This window comes from Colletes gigas, unplaced genomic scaffold, assembly GCF_013123115.1.
Source record: "Colletes gigas isolate AHSC1104 unplaced genomic scaffold, ASM1312311v1 Colletes_gigas_Sc00015, whole genome shotgun sequence".
Classification (NCBI taxonomy): Eukaryota; Metazoa; Arthropoda; class Insecta; order Hymenoptera; family Colletidae; genus Colletes; species Colletes gigas.
The window spans coordinates 1,601,942-1,618,841 of NW_025106644.1; the positions used below are offsets into that span (position 1 = coordinate 1,601,942).

General features: G+C 37.1%; 1 protein-coding gene across 2 annotated transcripts in view; it reads right to left on the reverse strand.

Annotated features, from left to right (window-relative positions):
- Positions 1-526: 526 nt before the first annotated feature.
- LOC122400008 (cysteine-rich motor neuron 1 protein) overlaps positions 527-16,900 on the reverse strand; it is a 653,650-nt gene continuing 637,276 nt past the window's right edge. The window contains exons 6-11 of one of the 2 annotated variants that reach the window (XM_043401166.1): positions 15,548-15,727; positions 14,795-14,974; positions 6,962-7,314; positions 5,486-5,845; positions 2,684-2,884; positions 527-850 (exon numbers count right to left, since the gene is read on the reverse strand). In XM_043401166.1, coding sequence (XP_043257101.1) covers positions 605-850; positions 2,684-2,884; positions 5,486-5,845; positions 6,962-7,314; positions 14,795-14,974; positions 15,548-15,727 — 1,520 coding nt within the window. In that variant the 3' untranslated portion in view covers positions 527-604. The remainder of the gene's footprint in view (positions 851-2,683; positions 2,885-5,485; positions 5,846-6,961; positions 7,315-14,794; positions 14,975-15,547; positions 15,728-16,900) is intronic. The other variant, XM_043401167.1, reaches the window with a different exon arrangement.

Here is a 16,900-nt window from a genome sequence, read left to right on the forward strand (position 1 = left end):
ATGGTCCAGAGATCGAGGGAACTAATATGTACTACGGATCGAGACACCTGTCTCTCTTCTACGGTTCTCGATTAAGTTAGGATCTACCAGCATTACCATTAGTATATTCACTTGTTTACCATTCCACGGTAATTACGCTAACTTTTATATTATAATTTACAGGTTACAACACGATATCGTATTAAGTTAGGGGGGCTGAAGATAGTTATCGACAGCCGTGTCACGAGCTTCCGGTACTTCCTCACCACCCATCCCTTTTCTTCCATTTTAATCGCAACACCGTCCTCGCTACTTACAAATAATACTGAAGCTACGCATGGTATTTTTCAAGCCCGTTTCGCCTGACATATTTTTTTTTTTTTACTTTTTCTCGTATCCACAAAAAAAGAAAATTAGGGGACCCAGATTCGACGGTCCCAAAAATCGGGGGACTCTTCTCTCCGTCCCCGCGGTCGGATCTTTTTTTTTTTTTTTTAAATTCTTTTTCTCGTTTTCGTCAACGGTACGCGACTGGGGGGTGAACCCGTCCAGGACTTTTTCGTAATTTCTCTCGGAATTGGTTTTCTCTGTTTTTTGTTTTTTTTTTGTTTCTTTTTACAGTCTTTTACAGGGGTACGATTTTCTCGTTTCGATGCATCGGCGTGTCGTACGCGGGCACGTATTTGTAGTACTGCGACGGATACGACGCGAACGACGTCTCCGACGGCGACAGTCGTCCGCGGAATCGACTGCGGACTATGTCGACGATCAACGCCAAACAGAGCACCGATAGTATGACGATCAACGTGATCGATACCGTGCCCATGCTTCTGCTACCTTGGTGGCCGCCAGTCTCGTTCTCCTTCGAATCCTGTGGACAGGAGAGAAATTTTTGTGTTTTCACGTTAATTAATTTATTTATTTATTTATTTATAATACGTCGAATGGTTTTCGATAACGGCGATTTAGACGCGAAAAATTATATTTCACCTTGAGTCTTCTACTGTAAAACGTGTTTTTTAAATGTTGTATTTGGTATTTTTTTGTTTTTATTATTGTCGAGAAATTCAAAATTGTCAAAAAGAGGTTTGAGAATTCAAATGGGAACTTTCATCAAATTTATATTTAATTTTGTTACAAATTAATTATCACCAAATGATTCTATTCGCATAAAAAAAATTACTAAATAATAGAATATAAAAAAATTAAATGTAAATATTCTGGTTGTAAATGTTTATCGAAAGTTAATATGATTGAATTAAACAAAATTTAATTCAAATATCAGGGTCTTCTACTGTAAAACGCGTTTTTTTCTGTTCTATTTGGTATTTTTTTGTTTTTATTATTGTCGAGAAATTCAAAATTGTCAAAAAGAGGTTTGAGAATTCAAATGGGGACTTTTATAACATTTTTAAAATACTCAATTTATTCGCATTTGATTTGCATAAAAAGAGTTACGAAATAATAGTATAAAAAAAATGTATTTGGTAATTTTTGGTTTTATTATTCTCACGAAATTTAAATTCTTATAGATACACTTGTTTTTTAAAGGATATTTTGAACTCCCACTGTTATTCATCGAATAGTGTAGAGGGTGTTAGGCCAACCCTCGGAAAAATTTTGACGGGTGATTCTAGAGACCAAAATAAGGCGAAAATCAAGTATACTAATTTGTTGTTTGAGACTCCGTTAAAAAGTTATTACTGTTTAAAGTTACGCCTGTAGAACGGCGCAACGTACACGTAACAGTGCGCCGTTCTACAGGCGCAAGTTTAAGCATTAATAACTTTTTAACGAAGCCTCAATCAACAAATTACTATTCATGGTTTTTGTCTTATTTTGGTCTCTAGAATCTGCCATTAAAATTTTTCCCAGGTGTGACCGAACGCCTTGTAGATATATACGCATGAAATTTTGGGGAAACATTTCTGGCCACGAATTATATTTTCGGTAAAGAATTTTTTTCTCGAAAGTGGGTAGGATTTCGGGGCTATGTCTATTCACCAAAAATGATTATAATTGACCCCCGCAACTAAAAATAATTTTTTTAGAACGATTTGAAATTTTTGTAATTTTGTTGAAAAATTTATCCATCTACCTATGAAAATTAAATTACTTAATTAAAAAAAAATAACAGAAAATGGGATTGATAAGGACAAGATTCGCTAACTTTAAAGTTACATTATCAAAAAAGTATAAAAAATTAAAAAGAAACGAACGTAAACTACAAGCTCGTGCTGGAACCTTGACTAATACGTACCAATTTCATAACTTCTATCCCAAAAACTTAGGATAACTGCATACTAAATTTGGTTCTTTCTGATTACCTATATTCAAAATTATAATAAATTTTGATCAATCATTTTTATTCTAAAATAAAGTACCTTCCTGTGCAAGATTCATACAGTACAAAATTCAACCATTGTAATGTCATTGTTTCCTAGAAGGGGAAATATGAACTCCAAAAACAGATTTCCAAGAAGAACAGAAACGTAGATTTTCTCAGTAAAAATTAACCTATTTAAACAATTTCTGGGGGATAAATAATGTTTCAAACGAAGATCCTCAAGGGTTTGCAAACTTAATGACAGCTGAAAGTAAATAGTAAAATAGTAAAACGATATTGGAGATGGTAAAAAATCGAACTTTTTCGGGTTTAAATCGCCGTTTTCGAACACCGCGTCGCCTCTGGACCGGTACTTACCGTAATTGGACAGATTGGACAACAGGTTCCTGGCTTCGGAGGCAACGGGTTGCAACAGGCTACCGAGCAGATGGTTTCTCTGCAGCCGAGTCTTCCTCCGGCCTCGCAGGTGCACGTGGTGCACGCGTTCGGTTGCCAAGTCGATCCTTCCGGATGCGTTCCGTTCAGGTGATCGGTGCAGGAGGCTCGACAACGACATACCTGAAACGATGCAACGCGTGGTTAGCTCGAAATCGCCTTCCACTTCTTCCTTAGAGCCTACAGGATGGAATAGTTTGGTCTAGAAAATGATACAAACTTTGTTTACGCGAAGTTAAGTTCGATGGTGTGCAAGCAACTGAGTAAAACTTGTTTTTATTAACCCTGTTTTTATTAAAGTGCAAACCCTAGGAAAAATTATAATGGGAGATTCTAGAGGCCAAAATAAGACGAAAATCAAGGATACTAATTTGTTGATTGAGGCTTCGTTAAAAAGTTATTAATGTTTAAAGTTAGAACGGCGCACTGTCACGCGTACGAAGATTGCCGTTCTACAGGAGCAACTTTAAACATTAATAACCTTTTAATGAAGCCTCGATCAACAAATTAGTATTCTTGATTTTCGACTTATTTTGGTCTCTAGAATCTACCATTAACATTTTTCCCAAGTGTGGTCGAACGCCTTGTAGGTATATAGGTATATTTTCGTTTAGGAATTTTTTTCTCGAATGTACGTAGGATTTCGGAGGTATGTGTATTGACCACAAATGATTGTAATTGACCCCCTCAACCAAAAATAATTTTTTCAAAACGATTCAAAATTTTTTAATTTCGTCGAAAAATACCTACTCGAATTTTTTTCTCAAAACTGCGTAGGATTTCGAAGGTATGTGTGTTCACTAAAAATGATTGTAATTGACCCCACTAGCTAAAAATAATTTTTTTAGAATGGTTTGAAATTTTTTTTTCGCCGAAAAATTTCAGCCTGTCGATTTTTCTTAAAAATTCGTTATTCATTTTTAATAAATTTGTTTGACACGCTACGGAAATGTTGTTTAATACTTTTTTGTAGGTACTTAGGAGCTCTAGTTCAGAAAAGAGTTTCATTGAAATATATTCACTATTGTAAAAGTTATGGCTGTTTGAAAATTGAACCATTTTTATGGGGTTTTTCTCACTTTACGGGGTCAAGGTACAACTTTTCGAATATTTTTGAAATTTTCACATAGTCTCCATCAAAATTCGCGTGGTTTGCTTTTTGAAACATTAAAATCCTGCAATCCGTTCAGAAGTTATGACGTTTTAAAGATATGCATAAAATATTGGAGTGACATTTCTGGCTTGAAATTATATTTTCGGTGAGGAATTTTTTTCTCCAAACTGGTTAGGATTTCTAGGGTATGTGTATTAACCAAAAATGATTGTAATTGACCCCACTAGCTAAAAATAATTTTTTTAGAATGATTTGAAATGTTTTAATTTAATTTTTGAATAACTTTTTAACTCCCATTAAAATGTGGTGTGTCCGGACACCCTGTATAACGATATTTTATCGACATTGAGTGAATTAAGTACAATGAATTTTTCAATATTCACTTCCATTCTTATTGTTTGTTTTCTGTGTAAAATTTGTTTTTATTAACATTGAATCCACCACGACTGGATAAATGATCATTTTTAAAATTTCGTTTAGAATTTTTAATATATAATGATATTTTAGTGACATTGCGTGAATTAAATACAATGAATTTTCCAATATTGGCTTTTATTTTTGTTGTTTGTTTTCTTAGAATAATATGTAGTCTGAACGATTTATATTTTTTTGTAAAAAGCTGGGCATTGTTTGCAATTTGCAGTCAAATTCCGGTTAGCTTCCGATGTAAATAGAAGATATATGTATAGCAAAGACGAAAAGAGAGAATATTCAGTGTTCACTGTCTTGGAACAGCCTAACAACGCGTATTAAAAACAGTCAAAATTTACACGCTTGCAGTTTCGAAACTATTAAAGTTCCATCCATTATTGGGCCACCATTAGCAGCGGCAAAGCTTCCTCTTTAAAAACACCTTTTGGATTTTGGTGATTCGACTTTCCGTTTTGGAGATATCGTAATTTATGTATAAGGTAATTTTTTTAATTCGACTATCTCTGTCTCCGTCTAACGCGTAGGACCTCTTACTCTCTCTCGCGCGTGAGTCGAGACCGAGTGACGTCACGTTTACTACGATCGCGTGAGGTCAATGACCTCGCGACGTAAACAACGAAAGGTAAACAAACGCTTCGAACCCTCATATCCCCGGAACTAATTAAGCTATCGACTTGAAACAAGTCTCATTTTAAAGGTCTCTTCATCCCTTATCCAATGAACATATCAACTATTATTATTTACGTTGTCTTCTATGTTTATTTTGAAATCTACTTTGACTCTATACTCCCAAAGAGGTTTCAGCAATTCCCATCGATTATAAAACTGGTGTGCGATGAAACTAAATTATAAATTGTTTATTTAAATTTGAAATTAAAACACGAAAACTAATCATCCAATTCGTTTACAAAATTCTTACTTTCGATAGTTTGGTATTTAATAGACTCGAACCCAATGAAAATCTAATTTCTAGTTTCAAATCAATTACGAAGTTACTCAACAAACACAGATCGATGACTATAGCTCTTCACGAATTACGTTCTTGAAACTTCCTAGTAATTTACATATGAACTATGCTTTCAACTTTCAAGCAATTTCAAAATCAGTGAATCAGTTTAAAAAATTGTTTACAAAAAGGGACTTTTGTTTGGAATAGAGAATGCGGAAATAAAACTCACGGAACAGCCGCGTTTGTTCGTTTTGTAGCCAAAGGTGCATCGTTTTCTGCATCCCTCCAGGGGCGGACAGTTGGTGTTGGGCGCCCTGCACTTGCAAAACGTGCAATCGTTCTCGTCCATGACCAGACCGCGCTCGCAGTGCAAGTCGCACTTGACCTCCGGGCAAATCTTCTTTCCGGTCGCGTCGATCACGACGCTGTCGTTGGTGGGCTCCTCGAAGGTCTGTGGTGTCTGACAAGCGCACACAGAGCATCCCCCCTCGTCCTTCACGAGGTCGCAATTGAGTCCACAATGCGGCAGCTCTGGGCAAACTTTATCGACGTCCGCTGGTGGATGCACTACCACGGAGTCGTCGTTCTCCTGAAACCCGGAAACGTGGTTGTCAAAACTGTTACGAAAGACGCCTTTCGATTGCAAATTTTTGGTGTAGAATTTTGGAACATGAGATTCTTAACAATTTCGAGAGATTGATTCCAAGTGATTGAGACAAGAATTATTATATTATTATCGACTATTTCTAATTTTTAATAAGATTTGTAAAAAATTTAATCGACTCAATTTTTGAAAATTTATTAAACTCTGCACTAAAAGAAGTTTTGGACGATATTGGCTTGGATATATAATTTATAAAATAATTAAAACAGTCAAAAAGATTCATTCATAATTTTTAACATAATTTATAAAAATTTTTCTCGACTCAATTTTTGAAAATTTATTAAACTCTGTACTAAAAGAAGTTTTAGACGTTATTGCAATGGACATATAATTTATAAGGTATTTAAAACAGTCAAAATAACCCATTCATAATTTTTAACAGAATTTGCAAAAAATTTTTCTCGATTAAATTTTTGAAAATTGAAGAAGTTTTAGAAGATATTGCATTAGACATATAATTTGTAAGAAATTTAACATTAGAACTACCAATCCAGTCAAAATAACCCAACAAAATTTGTAAAAAATTTACTCGACTCAATTTTTGAAAATTTACTAAATTCTGTATTGGAAGAAGTTTTATACGGTATTGCCTTGGACATAAAATTGATAAGTTATTTAAAACAGTCAAAATGACCCATTCATAATTTTTAACAGAATTTGCAAAAATTTTTCTCGATTAAATTTTTGAAAATTTATTAAACTCTGTAATTGAATAATACCATATAATTTATAAGGTATTTAACATTGGAATTACCAAACCAGTCAAAATGACTCAATAAAATTTGAAAAAAATTTACTCGACTGGTTTTTTTGAAAATTTACCAAACTGTGCTAGAAGAAGTTTTAAACGATATTGCCCTGGACATATAATTTATAAGGAATTTAACCCATTCATATATTCATAATTTTTATATCCAAAGTTATTAAAATTGAACGTACAAAATTTTTTGGACTATTTATAAAATTTTCAAAAATATCAAATATTGGGGACTCGTTGATTTCTGTTTATTGATTTCGAAGGACATTATTTTTCCCACGTACCTTTTGCACGATGCAGCTGCAGATGGGACAATTGTTCTCGTCGTTCACGTATCCATGATCGCATGTCAAGTCGCAGTTTTCTAAAGAATTTCGGCAAGGCGGTTCGAGCTCCTCGATCGTTGCATTCGTCGGTATGGGACAGTGGGGGCAACACTCGCCCGGATTCGGAGGAATGGCGTTTTCGCAGGACTTACACATCGGTTCCTGACAGGACACTCCCTCCTCCTCGCAGACGCAGGTCACGCAGTCCGACTGCTGCCATTGTTCGCCCACCTTCTTCGCTTTGTCCTCGTAGATGCAATGTTTCGTCGATTTCGTGTCCTCTGTCGCCATCTTTACCCACAACACAGACTCTGCAATGGGGAACGCCACGTTAAATATTTTCGAAATGGAAATCAAACAAGTTTTTGGGTCTTTTTTGGGTTTTGCACAGAGTTGTCTATCTGGTTGTCTATCTAACACCAAAATATTAAAACACGTTTATTTACACTCACAGAGCCCCACGATAAACAAACATTGTTTATTTCTATTTATTTTTCAAGGTCATGTAATGTACATATCTGAATGTGTTTTTACTTCAGCGATGCAATAAAAAAAAATTATAGAATTATACGCAAAAAAAAAACATCGATAACCTTGTGAACTACGAAAAAAATTAAAAAATATTAGTTCAAATAGCATATAAAATATTTTTTGTAACCGCACAATTAGAGAAGATATTTAGGTGGTTTTATGTAGGTGAACCACCTTCTATGTGGTACTGCCTCTTTTTTGCAATGAAATCTGAGCTATCTTTGTGTGGAATGATTAATAAAAATTATAACGTTTAGTTCTAGAAAAATAGAACGAAAGTAACGTATATGTATCAATACTACAAAGAATTGTCATGAAATTCAGTTCTGGAGTCGAGGGAACATGAATAGTCGATTTATTGCAAGTATCCCTAACGCAGATTGTTGCAAGAAGCGAGGGAGAACCATATATTGATTAGTAGCCGTTGGAATAATGATTTCTGACAAGTTGTACGTTGTTTCAACACTAAGTTGCCTCTTTTCTTGCAATGAAATCGAAGCCACCTTCTTGTGAATCGATCAATACAAATTATAACATTTAATTCTTGAAAAATAGGAGGAAAGAAATAAAAATAAAAATGATACGAACAAAAATAACGTTTAAGTATCAGTAATGCAAAGAATAGTGACGAAATTTAGTTCCTGAGTCAAAGGAACATGAATAGTCGATTCCGTTGCAAGTATCCATAACGCAGATTGTTGCAAGAAGCGAGGCACTACTATATATCGGTTAGTAGTCGTTCAAATAATGGTTTCTGATGAATATGTACGTTGTTTCGACATGAAGTACCACTTACACTCTTTTTTCTACAGCCAATTGGTTCTTTTGCAAGTATCCCTAACGCAGATTCTGTTGCAAGAAGCGAGGGAGACTCGTATATCGGCTAGTAGTCGTTCAAATAATGATTTTTGGCGAGTTGTACGTTGTTTCGACACGAAGTTCCAATTACATACTTCTTTCTGAAGCCAATCAATTCTTTTGCATGTATCCCTAACGTAGATTTTTGCAAGAAGCGAGGGAGACCCGTATATCGGTTAGTAGTCGTTGAAATAATGGTTTCTGACGAATCTGTTCGTTGTTTTGTCACTAAGTTGCAGTTACATACTTTTTTCTAAAGCCAATCAATTCTTTTGCAAGTATCCCTAACGTAGATTCTGTTGCAACAAGCGAGGGAGACTCGTATATCACTTAGTAGTCGCTCAAATAATGATTTTTGGCGAGTTGTACGTTGTTTCGACACGAAGTTCCAATTACACACTTTTTTCTAAAGCCAATCAATTCTTTTGCATGTATCCCTAACGTAGATTTTTGCAAGAAGCGAGGGAGACCCGTATATCGGTTAGTAGTCGTTGAAATAATGGTTTCTGACGAATCTGTTCGTTGTTTTGTCACTAAGTTGCAGTTACATACTTTTTTCTAAAGCCAATCAATTCTTTTGCATGTATCCCTAACGCAGATTCTGTTGCAACAAGCGAGGGAGACTCGTATATCGGTTAGTAATCGTTGAAATAATGGTTTCTGACGAATCTATTCGTTGTTTTGTCACTAAGTTGCAGTTACATACTTTTTTCTGAAGCCAATCAATTCTTTTGCAAGTATCCCTAACGTAGATTCTGTTGCAACAAGCGAGGGAGACTCGTATATCACTTAGTAGTCGCTCAAATAATGATTTTTGGCGAGTTGTACGTTAGTTCAACACGAAGTTCTTGTTACGTACGTTTTTCTAAATCGATTCTGGTTATATAGTATAGTAATCGTTTTGTAATACTCCGGAGTTGCCAACTATCGAGGTCTCGGATTGTCGAGAACCCTGTAATCGTCGAATTACCTCGAGAATTTGGTCCCGAAACTTTGGAACACTCTTCGAAAAGCAATTACAGGACTTACACGTAGAAGATGGCGGCCTTCGTGGACCATAAGTCTGGGCAACGTTACTTGAAACTTGTATTTTAAGGAGAAAGGTAGATAAGTTTTGAAAGAAATTGCGAGTTTTGCTTAATCAAATGCTTTTCCAGTCAATCTTTGCAAGTTTACAAAATAGAAAGTAAATAAAAATTCAATAACACAAGCTTAAACTCGATTTTAAATAAAAATTTGTTGAAAAGAGTTTGTTCCAAAATCAAAAATATTTAGAATGATTACTTTTTTAATTTTCATTCTTCCTAATACAGTTCTTATTTTCTTTCTACAATACTAAACGTTTCGTTCGACGAATCGAGAACAAAATGGCGGAGCACGATCTTCCGGTAGCGACGTTCGCGAAGAACAACCGGACAAACCGGAGTTTATGTTTACCAATTAATCGATGTTTGTTAACAAAACAGACAGAGCTCTACAGGAGCTGAATGCCCATCGAAACGGCTCGATCAATATTTATTATCGTTACGTCACTAATTATGTCGAAAGCGTAATTAAACACTCCGTGGTACCGGGTGCAGCTACGGAGCCAGAAACTCGAAATTTCGAGATTGCTGTTAGCGAAATTGAAATTTAAATCGAATTTCCTCGTTTACCGGGTTGCAAATTATTTTCTACCAATGACGAAAGAGGAGGGGAGGTGGTCCAATTGCCATTACAGAAACGTCAAAGATCAATATTTTCGCTTAAGTGATTAACAAACATTAAGGTTTGAATTTTGGATTCTTTCAGGTTGACGATTGTTTCGATCGTCGTGGTTTCGTAATTATTCCCAGCGATCGTCATTAAATTTCAAAATGGATGGCTATTGGAGCTTTGTGGGCGGTTATGGTGTCCGGAGCACTCGTTAACGCGTTCGCGAGATGAGAATAGTCACTAAACACTGCGTGCACCATATATGGTACACGTTAAACTTGACCATCACGTCACGTGCACCATATATGGTACACGTTATACTTGACCATCACGCCACGTGCACCATGTATGGTACACGTTAAACTTGCCCACCACGCCACGTGTACCATATATGGTACACACTTAAAATCGAATTTCCTCTCACCGGATTGCAAATTATTTTCTGCCAATGACGAAAGAAGAAGGGACGTGTTCCAATTGCCATTACAGAAACGTCGATGATTAGGTGATCAATAAACATTAAGATTTGAATTTTGGGATTCTCACAGGTTGACGATTGTTTCGATCGTCGCGGTTTCGTAATTGTTCCCAGCGGTCGTCATTAAATTTCAAAATGGATGGCTATTGGAGCTTGGTGGGTGGTTGTGGCATCGGGAGCACTCGTGAACGCGTCCGCGAGATAAGAATGGCCTCATTAAAATTCAACAGGTAAATCGAAAGTTTGCGCGGCGCCGGGCCAAACCTGGTCCCCCGCGTATCTCGAAACTTAAAAGGCTTTTTCCCAGCCACCCGGCGCGCGGAGATCAGCCGGAGCTTTCTCGCTGATTATAATCGAGGCGACTCGAATTTCTAATGTCGGCAAGAACGTCGAGCGGCGCAATTTTCAACGAGAGCCACGGCTTTAATCCTTAATTACGGTCGTGCTGGCTCCGAGGGCCGCGTCTATTGTTTCTTTCTCACTTGGAATTCATTTAACCTTAACGAACTATACTTTCCGGTGGCTTCTTTAATCCTGGTTTTAGGCTTTATGTATGTAAGAGCAAGCACTGCACCAGCCACTCCGGTAATTTCTATTCTTAACTCTCTCACAAGTGAAGAGCGACGAGGATTTTTTATTAAAAGATTGGCGCAATCGGATTTTTGTAATAAGAATTCGTACGACAGTAATCCCTCGCTTAAAGACGGAATTGTAGGACCGGATTGAAGATAGTGGGTCATCCCCACTACTGTTCTAGGTTCGTTTGGATCGATTCTAGTGAGCCACAGTTGTGAAATTTAGAATATATTGGTCAAATTTCAATGTTATTAATGTTTGCTAAAAAAGATCATGATTGTTATTAAAGGACAGTGCAAGGTTTTCTTATTGGAAATAAATTCCAAGACAAATTTTCCTCATGTGTCAGTAAAATCAGTAATCCCTCGCTTGAAGACAGAATTCCAGCCCACCACTCTTCAAGTGTCTTTGCATCGATTCTAGTTGACCACACCTTTGAAATTATAGATACACTGGTCCAATTTCAAAGTTAATTCAATATTAATATAATCTGAAAGTTTATAATTATTATTAATGAGTTAGTGATGATTTTCCTTGTGAAAATAAATTATAACATGAATTTTCTTCATAAGTACGCGATAGTTTCTACATCAGTAAAATTCAAAAGTAATCCCTCGCTTAAAGACAGAATTCCAGCCCCGCATTGAAGACACTGAGTCATCCCCACCACTCTGCTAGTTTCTTTGGATCGATTCTATTGGTATAAACTTTCTAGAGGCTTCTTTAATCCCGGTTTTAGGCTTGGCTCTTTCACAAGCGAAGAGTGACGAGAATTTTTATTAAAAAATTGATGCAGTTGCATTTTGCAATAATAAGTCGAGATAAAAGAAGAGTGGAGGCGTCCGAATGCTTCGTTGCATTTTTAAAGCTAGGATTATAATTTGATGGGTTTTTTATCCGATTGGGCACATAAATTTATTAAATTAGGTACCCATCTATGAGGAATTCTTTTTAGAGTGGAAAATCCACGAGAATGTAGGAAAATTTGTTCAATTTTGGAGAGCAATATTACTTGCAATATGTTGATTGGCAATTTATTTAATTAGGTTCTCACCTATGAGGAAATTATTTTACTGTGCGAAATTCATCGGGAGAAATATAGGAAAATTTGAGAATTTTTGGAAAACAATATTACTTGCGATATGTTAATTGACAATTTATTACATTAGGTTCTCACCTATGAGAAAAATATTTTATCGTGTAAAATTTATAGAGAAAAATATAGGAAAATTTGAATTTTGAAATTTTTGAAAATTTTTGAGAAGTAATATTATTTACAATATGTTAATTGGCAATTTATTACATTTATGAGAAAAATATTATATTGTCTAAAATTCGTCGAGGAAAATACAGGAAAATTTGAAACTTTTTGGGAAGTAATATTACTGCAATATGGTGATCTTATTCGTAGGAGTAATTGAATAATGTATGTATGTGCATGCATTAAGCGGGGTTTCTGCTCGTATTAGAAATAATCAAGTACCGAGGAACTAGATTCCCCAAACAATGATTTTCTACATATGGGTCACGGGGTTAATCTATTTTGAAGTGAGCGAGCTACAAGGACTTTCTGGTCCTTTAAATCCCCTAGACCTCAATCCTATATTGACGTTATAAATTTATGTAGATGTATACAGGTTGGTACACGCAACTGTTTCATGTCATAAATCCATTGTGAATGCAGTTGGAGAAAATGTCAGGGGAACAATATGAATGGTTAAATAAGCTTTACATTTGTATTTTATGCACAACAGTCTGTCTATTTAATATTTAGATAATTACGATTCAATTAAAAAACATCAATTTTTTTTTTCTCTAGAGGGAAAAAGCAGAGAATATTCGCTTCACAATGTTATTGTTTTTTTTATTTCTTGCATGTTCTTAACGTTAATATTTAAATAATTGTGGTTAATTAAAGAACATTAATTTTCTTTTTTCTGAGGAAAATGTAGAAAATATTTACTTCACTGTATTATCGTTTCTTTTATTTCTTTCATGTTCTTAATGTTTGAAGATTGCAATGTAAAAATGCCTCATTTTTATAAATTGTTTCATCAAACTTTCTCTGTGCTTTGGACAGGAAAATGCGCACAATACATCTCGAATTACACTGCATAATACAGAGAAATGAGATCTCGACGGGTTTAAATATCTCACTAGAAAGATAAGAAAAATTCCAGAGGGAGACATTCATTTTGAAAAAGATGAATACTCGAGGAGCAATAAATTTATATCATCGCGGAGGTAATATTAATATTTGCTGTACGAAAGCAATTCAGTTCATACATATCTCTAGTTTTAAGGGGGATACGTCTTTGATCTTGTAATAGATATCCATGGAAACGATTTTTTTATCGTTCACAACCTCGTATCTTCTATCGATCGTACAGAGTACCTCGAGATCTCATTTTTCTTGCTACATAGTGTAGTTTAAGGAATGTTCTATGCATTTTTCCGATCTGAAGCATGGGAAACGTGCTACAGCAAAATTCATACTAATTAAGAATCGTTCACGTTCCTTTCTCTCTTTTCTTTTTTCTTCAGAAGCAACTATGTTTGGGAATATACAGTACCATAAATTTTAATTTCTTTTCGTTTGAAACATTTTTAAATATCATTGAAATATGTACAAATAAAACTTGCAAATTTGACTGCAAAAACTCTTATAGTTTTTTCGAAACAAATTCTCCAAGAAAGTCTAAAAGAAACACGCTTTTTCACACTATAGGGTCCCAGTAACACATTTCCGCGTCACGTGTACCATTTATGGTACATGTTAAACTTGACCTTCAGGTCACGTGTACCATAAATGGTACACACATTTATTTAATTCACCGAGAACATCATGGCTTAAATAAATATGTCTGTGTGTACCATTTATGGTACACGTGGCCCGAAGGTCAAATTTAACGTGTACCACATATGGTACACGTGACCCGAGGACCAAAATTAACGTGCCCCACATATGGTACACGTGACCCGAAGACCAAATTTAACGTGTCCCACATATGGTACACCCGATCCGAAGGTCAAATTTAACGTGTACCACATATGGTACACGTGGCCCAAGGCCCAAATTTAACGTGCCCCACATATGGTACACGTGCCCGGAGACCAAATTTAACGTGCCCCACATATGGTACACGCGTCCCGAAGGTCAAATTTAACGTGTACCACATATGGTACACCCAGACATATTTATTTAATTCACTGAAAATATCATGGTCTCAGTGACAATTCGAGCAAAAACGACTTAGCAGAGATCGTGTTAAATAGATTAATGTAAAATTTGGATTAATTCCCAAATATCGGTTCTCCAAATCCCAAATCCCAAATTTCGAATTTGGACCCCTGTTTCCGGGGTGAAATTTGCCCAATGAAAACGAATCTCGACACAAAAATTGCGACGTCTCGCTCGCGGCACCAGGAAACGCCGTACACCTATGTTACAAGCACGAAGGAATGGGAGGTTTGCCCAGTGGAGGATCGCGATTGGAGAGCAACTCGAAGGCACAGGAGTACCGGGTGCAGGCGAGGAGGAGCAGGTAGATCGAAGATATCGACCCGTTAGACAGGGGGGCGCATTCCCCGCGTATCGGTTTGACCGCCGATAGGAGAGCGGGAGAGCCTCGATTACGACCTTTCGTAATTACCTGAGGGTCTGCAGTCGTAGAGAGGGCAACAGCTACCGGGTGTCTCGCGATCGAGGTCGTCCGTCACCTGAACGGGACGATAACCGGCCGGACAGCTGGCTGGTGAACAGGGAGCGCATTCGCACTTTCCATCTTCCGTTAACGCGCTGTTTTCGGGACACGGGTCGATGCCTCGGGAGTCTTTCACAGGAAAAACGACACTTTCAGATGGTTTCTGTCGCGAGCAGAGTCACCCGGGGGAGCCACGGCGTCGCGGACCGATCGTTTCCCGCCGCGACGGACACCGTGGCTCATCGATCGTGATCGACGAACGAACCTCGCGGCGGGATACGTCGTCGGGGGTGGACCGTGTCGCGTTTCGTCTTTCGTGTCTAGGTTCTCAGTGTTCGCTGGTTATTTGGTATAGTTCGGGCCACGATATAGCGAGATCGTAAACTAAGCTCTTGAGAGTACATGACATCTTGCTTGAGGGTGCCTTTTTCCATTTTCTACATTCATATATTATGAGCAGATAAATTAATATATTAAAGACTTGAGTGAGACCTTTACCTCTAGCGGTACCTCTAAAAATGGCTTTCTAAAAATGACAACACTGAATAAAACACTTCGTACGGCCTTGACCATGGTCTAAAGGCCTTATCTATTCAATTTGCTTGTTCTGGTAGCTGAAACATCTTTACTTTCTACTCGATTTTACGAGCTCGCTATATCGTGGCCCGGACTATGACACGGTTGGACACGATGGTTGCTTACCTGAGGGTACGCAATCGTAGCGGGCGCAACAGCTACCGGGAGTCTGGGGATCCGCAGCCTTCACTTGAACGGGGCGTTGACCCTCCGGGCAGACCGCTGGAGGACATCCGGTCGCGCATTTGCAACCGCCGTTCTCGTCTCGGACGCTGTCCTCCGGACACTCGGCGCCACTCGCGTCTCCTGCGGACAGAAAGATCGGAAAAGTTTAATTGGATCGTCCGTTGCGTCATCTATGGATAGAACAGAGCGAGGGAGAGGGGCGCAGGTTGTTCGATTCGTCTAATTCTTAAGTAGAAAGCCTCAATTTTATGTTTCTTAACAATCAGGTAGTAGTAGAATCTTCATATTCGAAAGAGATATTTTATATAATTTTTCATGGTTAATATTCTGAGCTTAAGGCTACACTAATGTGGTTCAATATGGTACTACTGTGGCTCTATAGCTTTTGTTGGAGTCCTTAGTTAAGTGATGGAGCCAATAATGACAATGCATGCCATAAAATCGTCTCTTTATGGTAGTTTTTTCTCTTTTCTAATGAAAAATTAGCATCTAATGTACACTGTAAATTTTCAATGGTATTAAAATCCAACTCTGAAATGGTCATTTAAATAATTTTACACAGGAATTCTCAAAATATTTTTCCAGAGATGGATAAAAATGTTTTTCTACAATCCTCTCTACAAATGCACTGTTTTCCCTCGCGAGATTGATTCGTTTAACGCAATCTCGGACGTTCGGTGGAAAATGTTTCTCGTCGCGGAAATATTACATTATTCGCCCTCCACGAAATATACGTCACATCAGAGGAGAAAAATTGCGCGAGTGAGCGACAGGAAAGTTCGAAAAAACTTCGTAAGGTATGCGAGAACAGGGTGTCGGGATGTGTACATGAAAGATGGAATGCGGCGCAAAAATGCAAAAATGCAAAAACTAAACGCTAGACTGCAATTTGATGTTACGCGAATGTTCTCCGCGACAGGATGCGTCTCGTCGGTCGACGTGCAACTTTCGAGGCTGCGCTGTTTCAAAAAGAAAAACGACGTACCCAAGGTAATCATGGTAATTCGCGAGCATCATCTCGATATTGGACGCTGGTAAATTCATCGTATACTTGCTTCAATTATAACAATACATTACAGATATTGAAAAAAAATTCTGTTATATTACTTTTTTTATTTCGATACTCAAAAAGCAAACGTTGTTATTCGCCAAAAATTCTCCAAAGAAGCCAAAAAGTAACACTTAGAGGACCCCCTTAACGCGTTTCCATGCCATGATACACGTTGAACTCGGTCTTCGAACCACGTGTACCACATATGGTGCACGTTGAACTTGGGCTTCAAGTCACGTGCA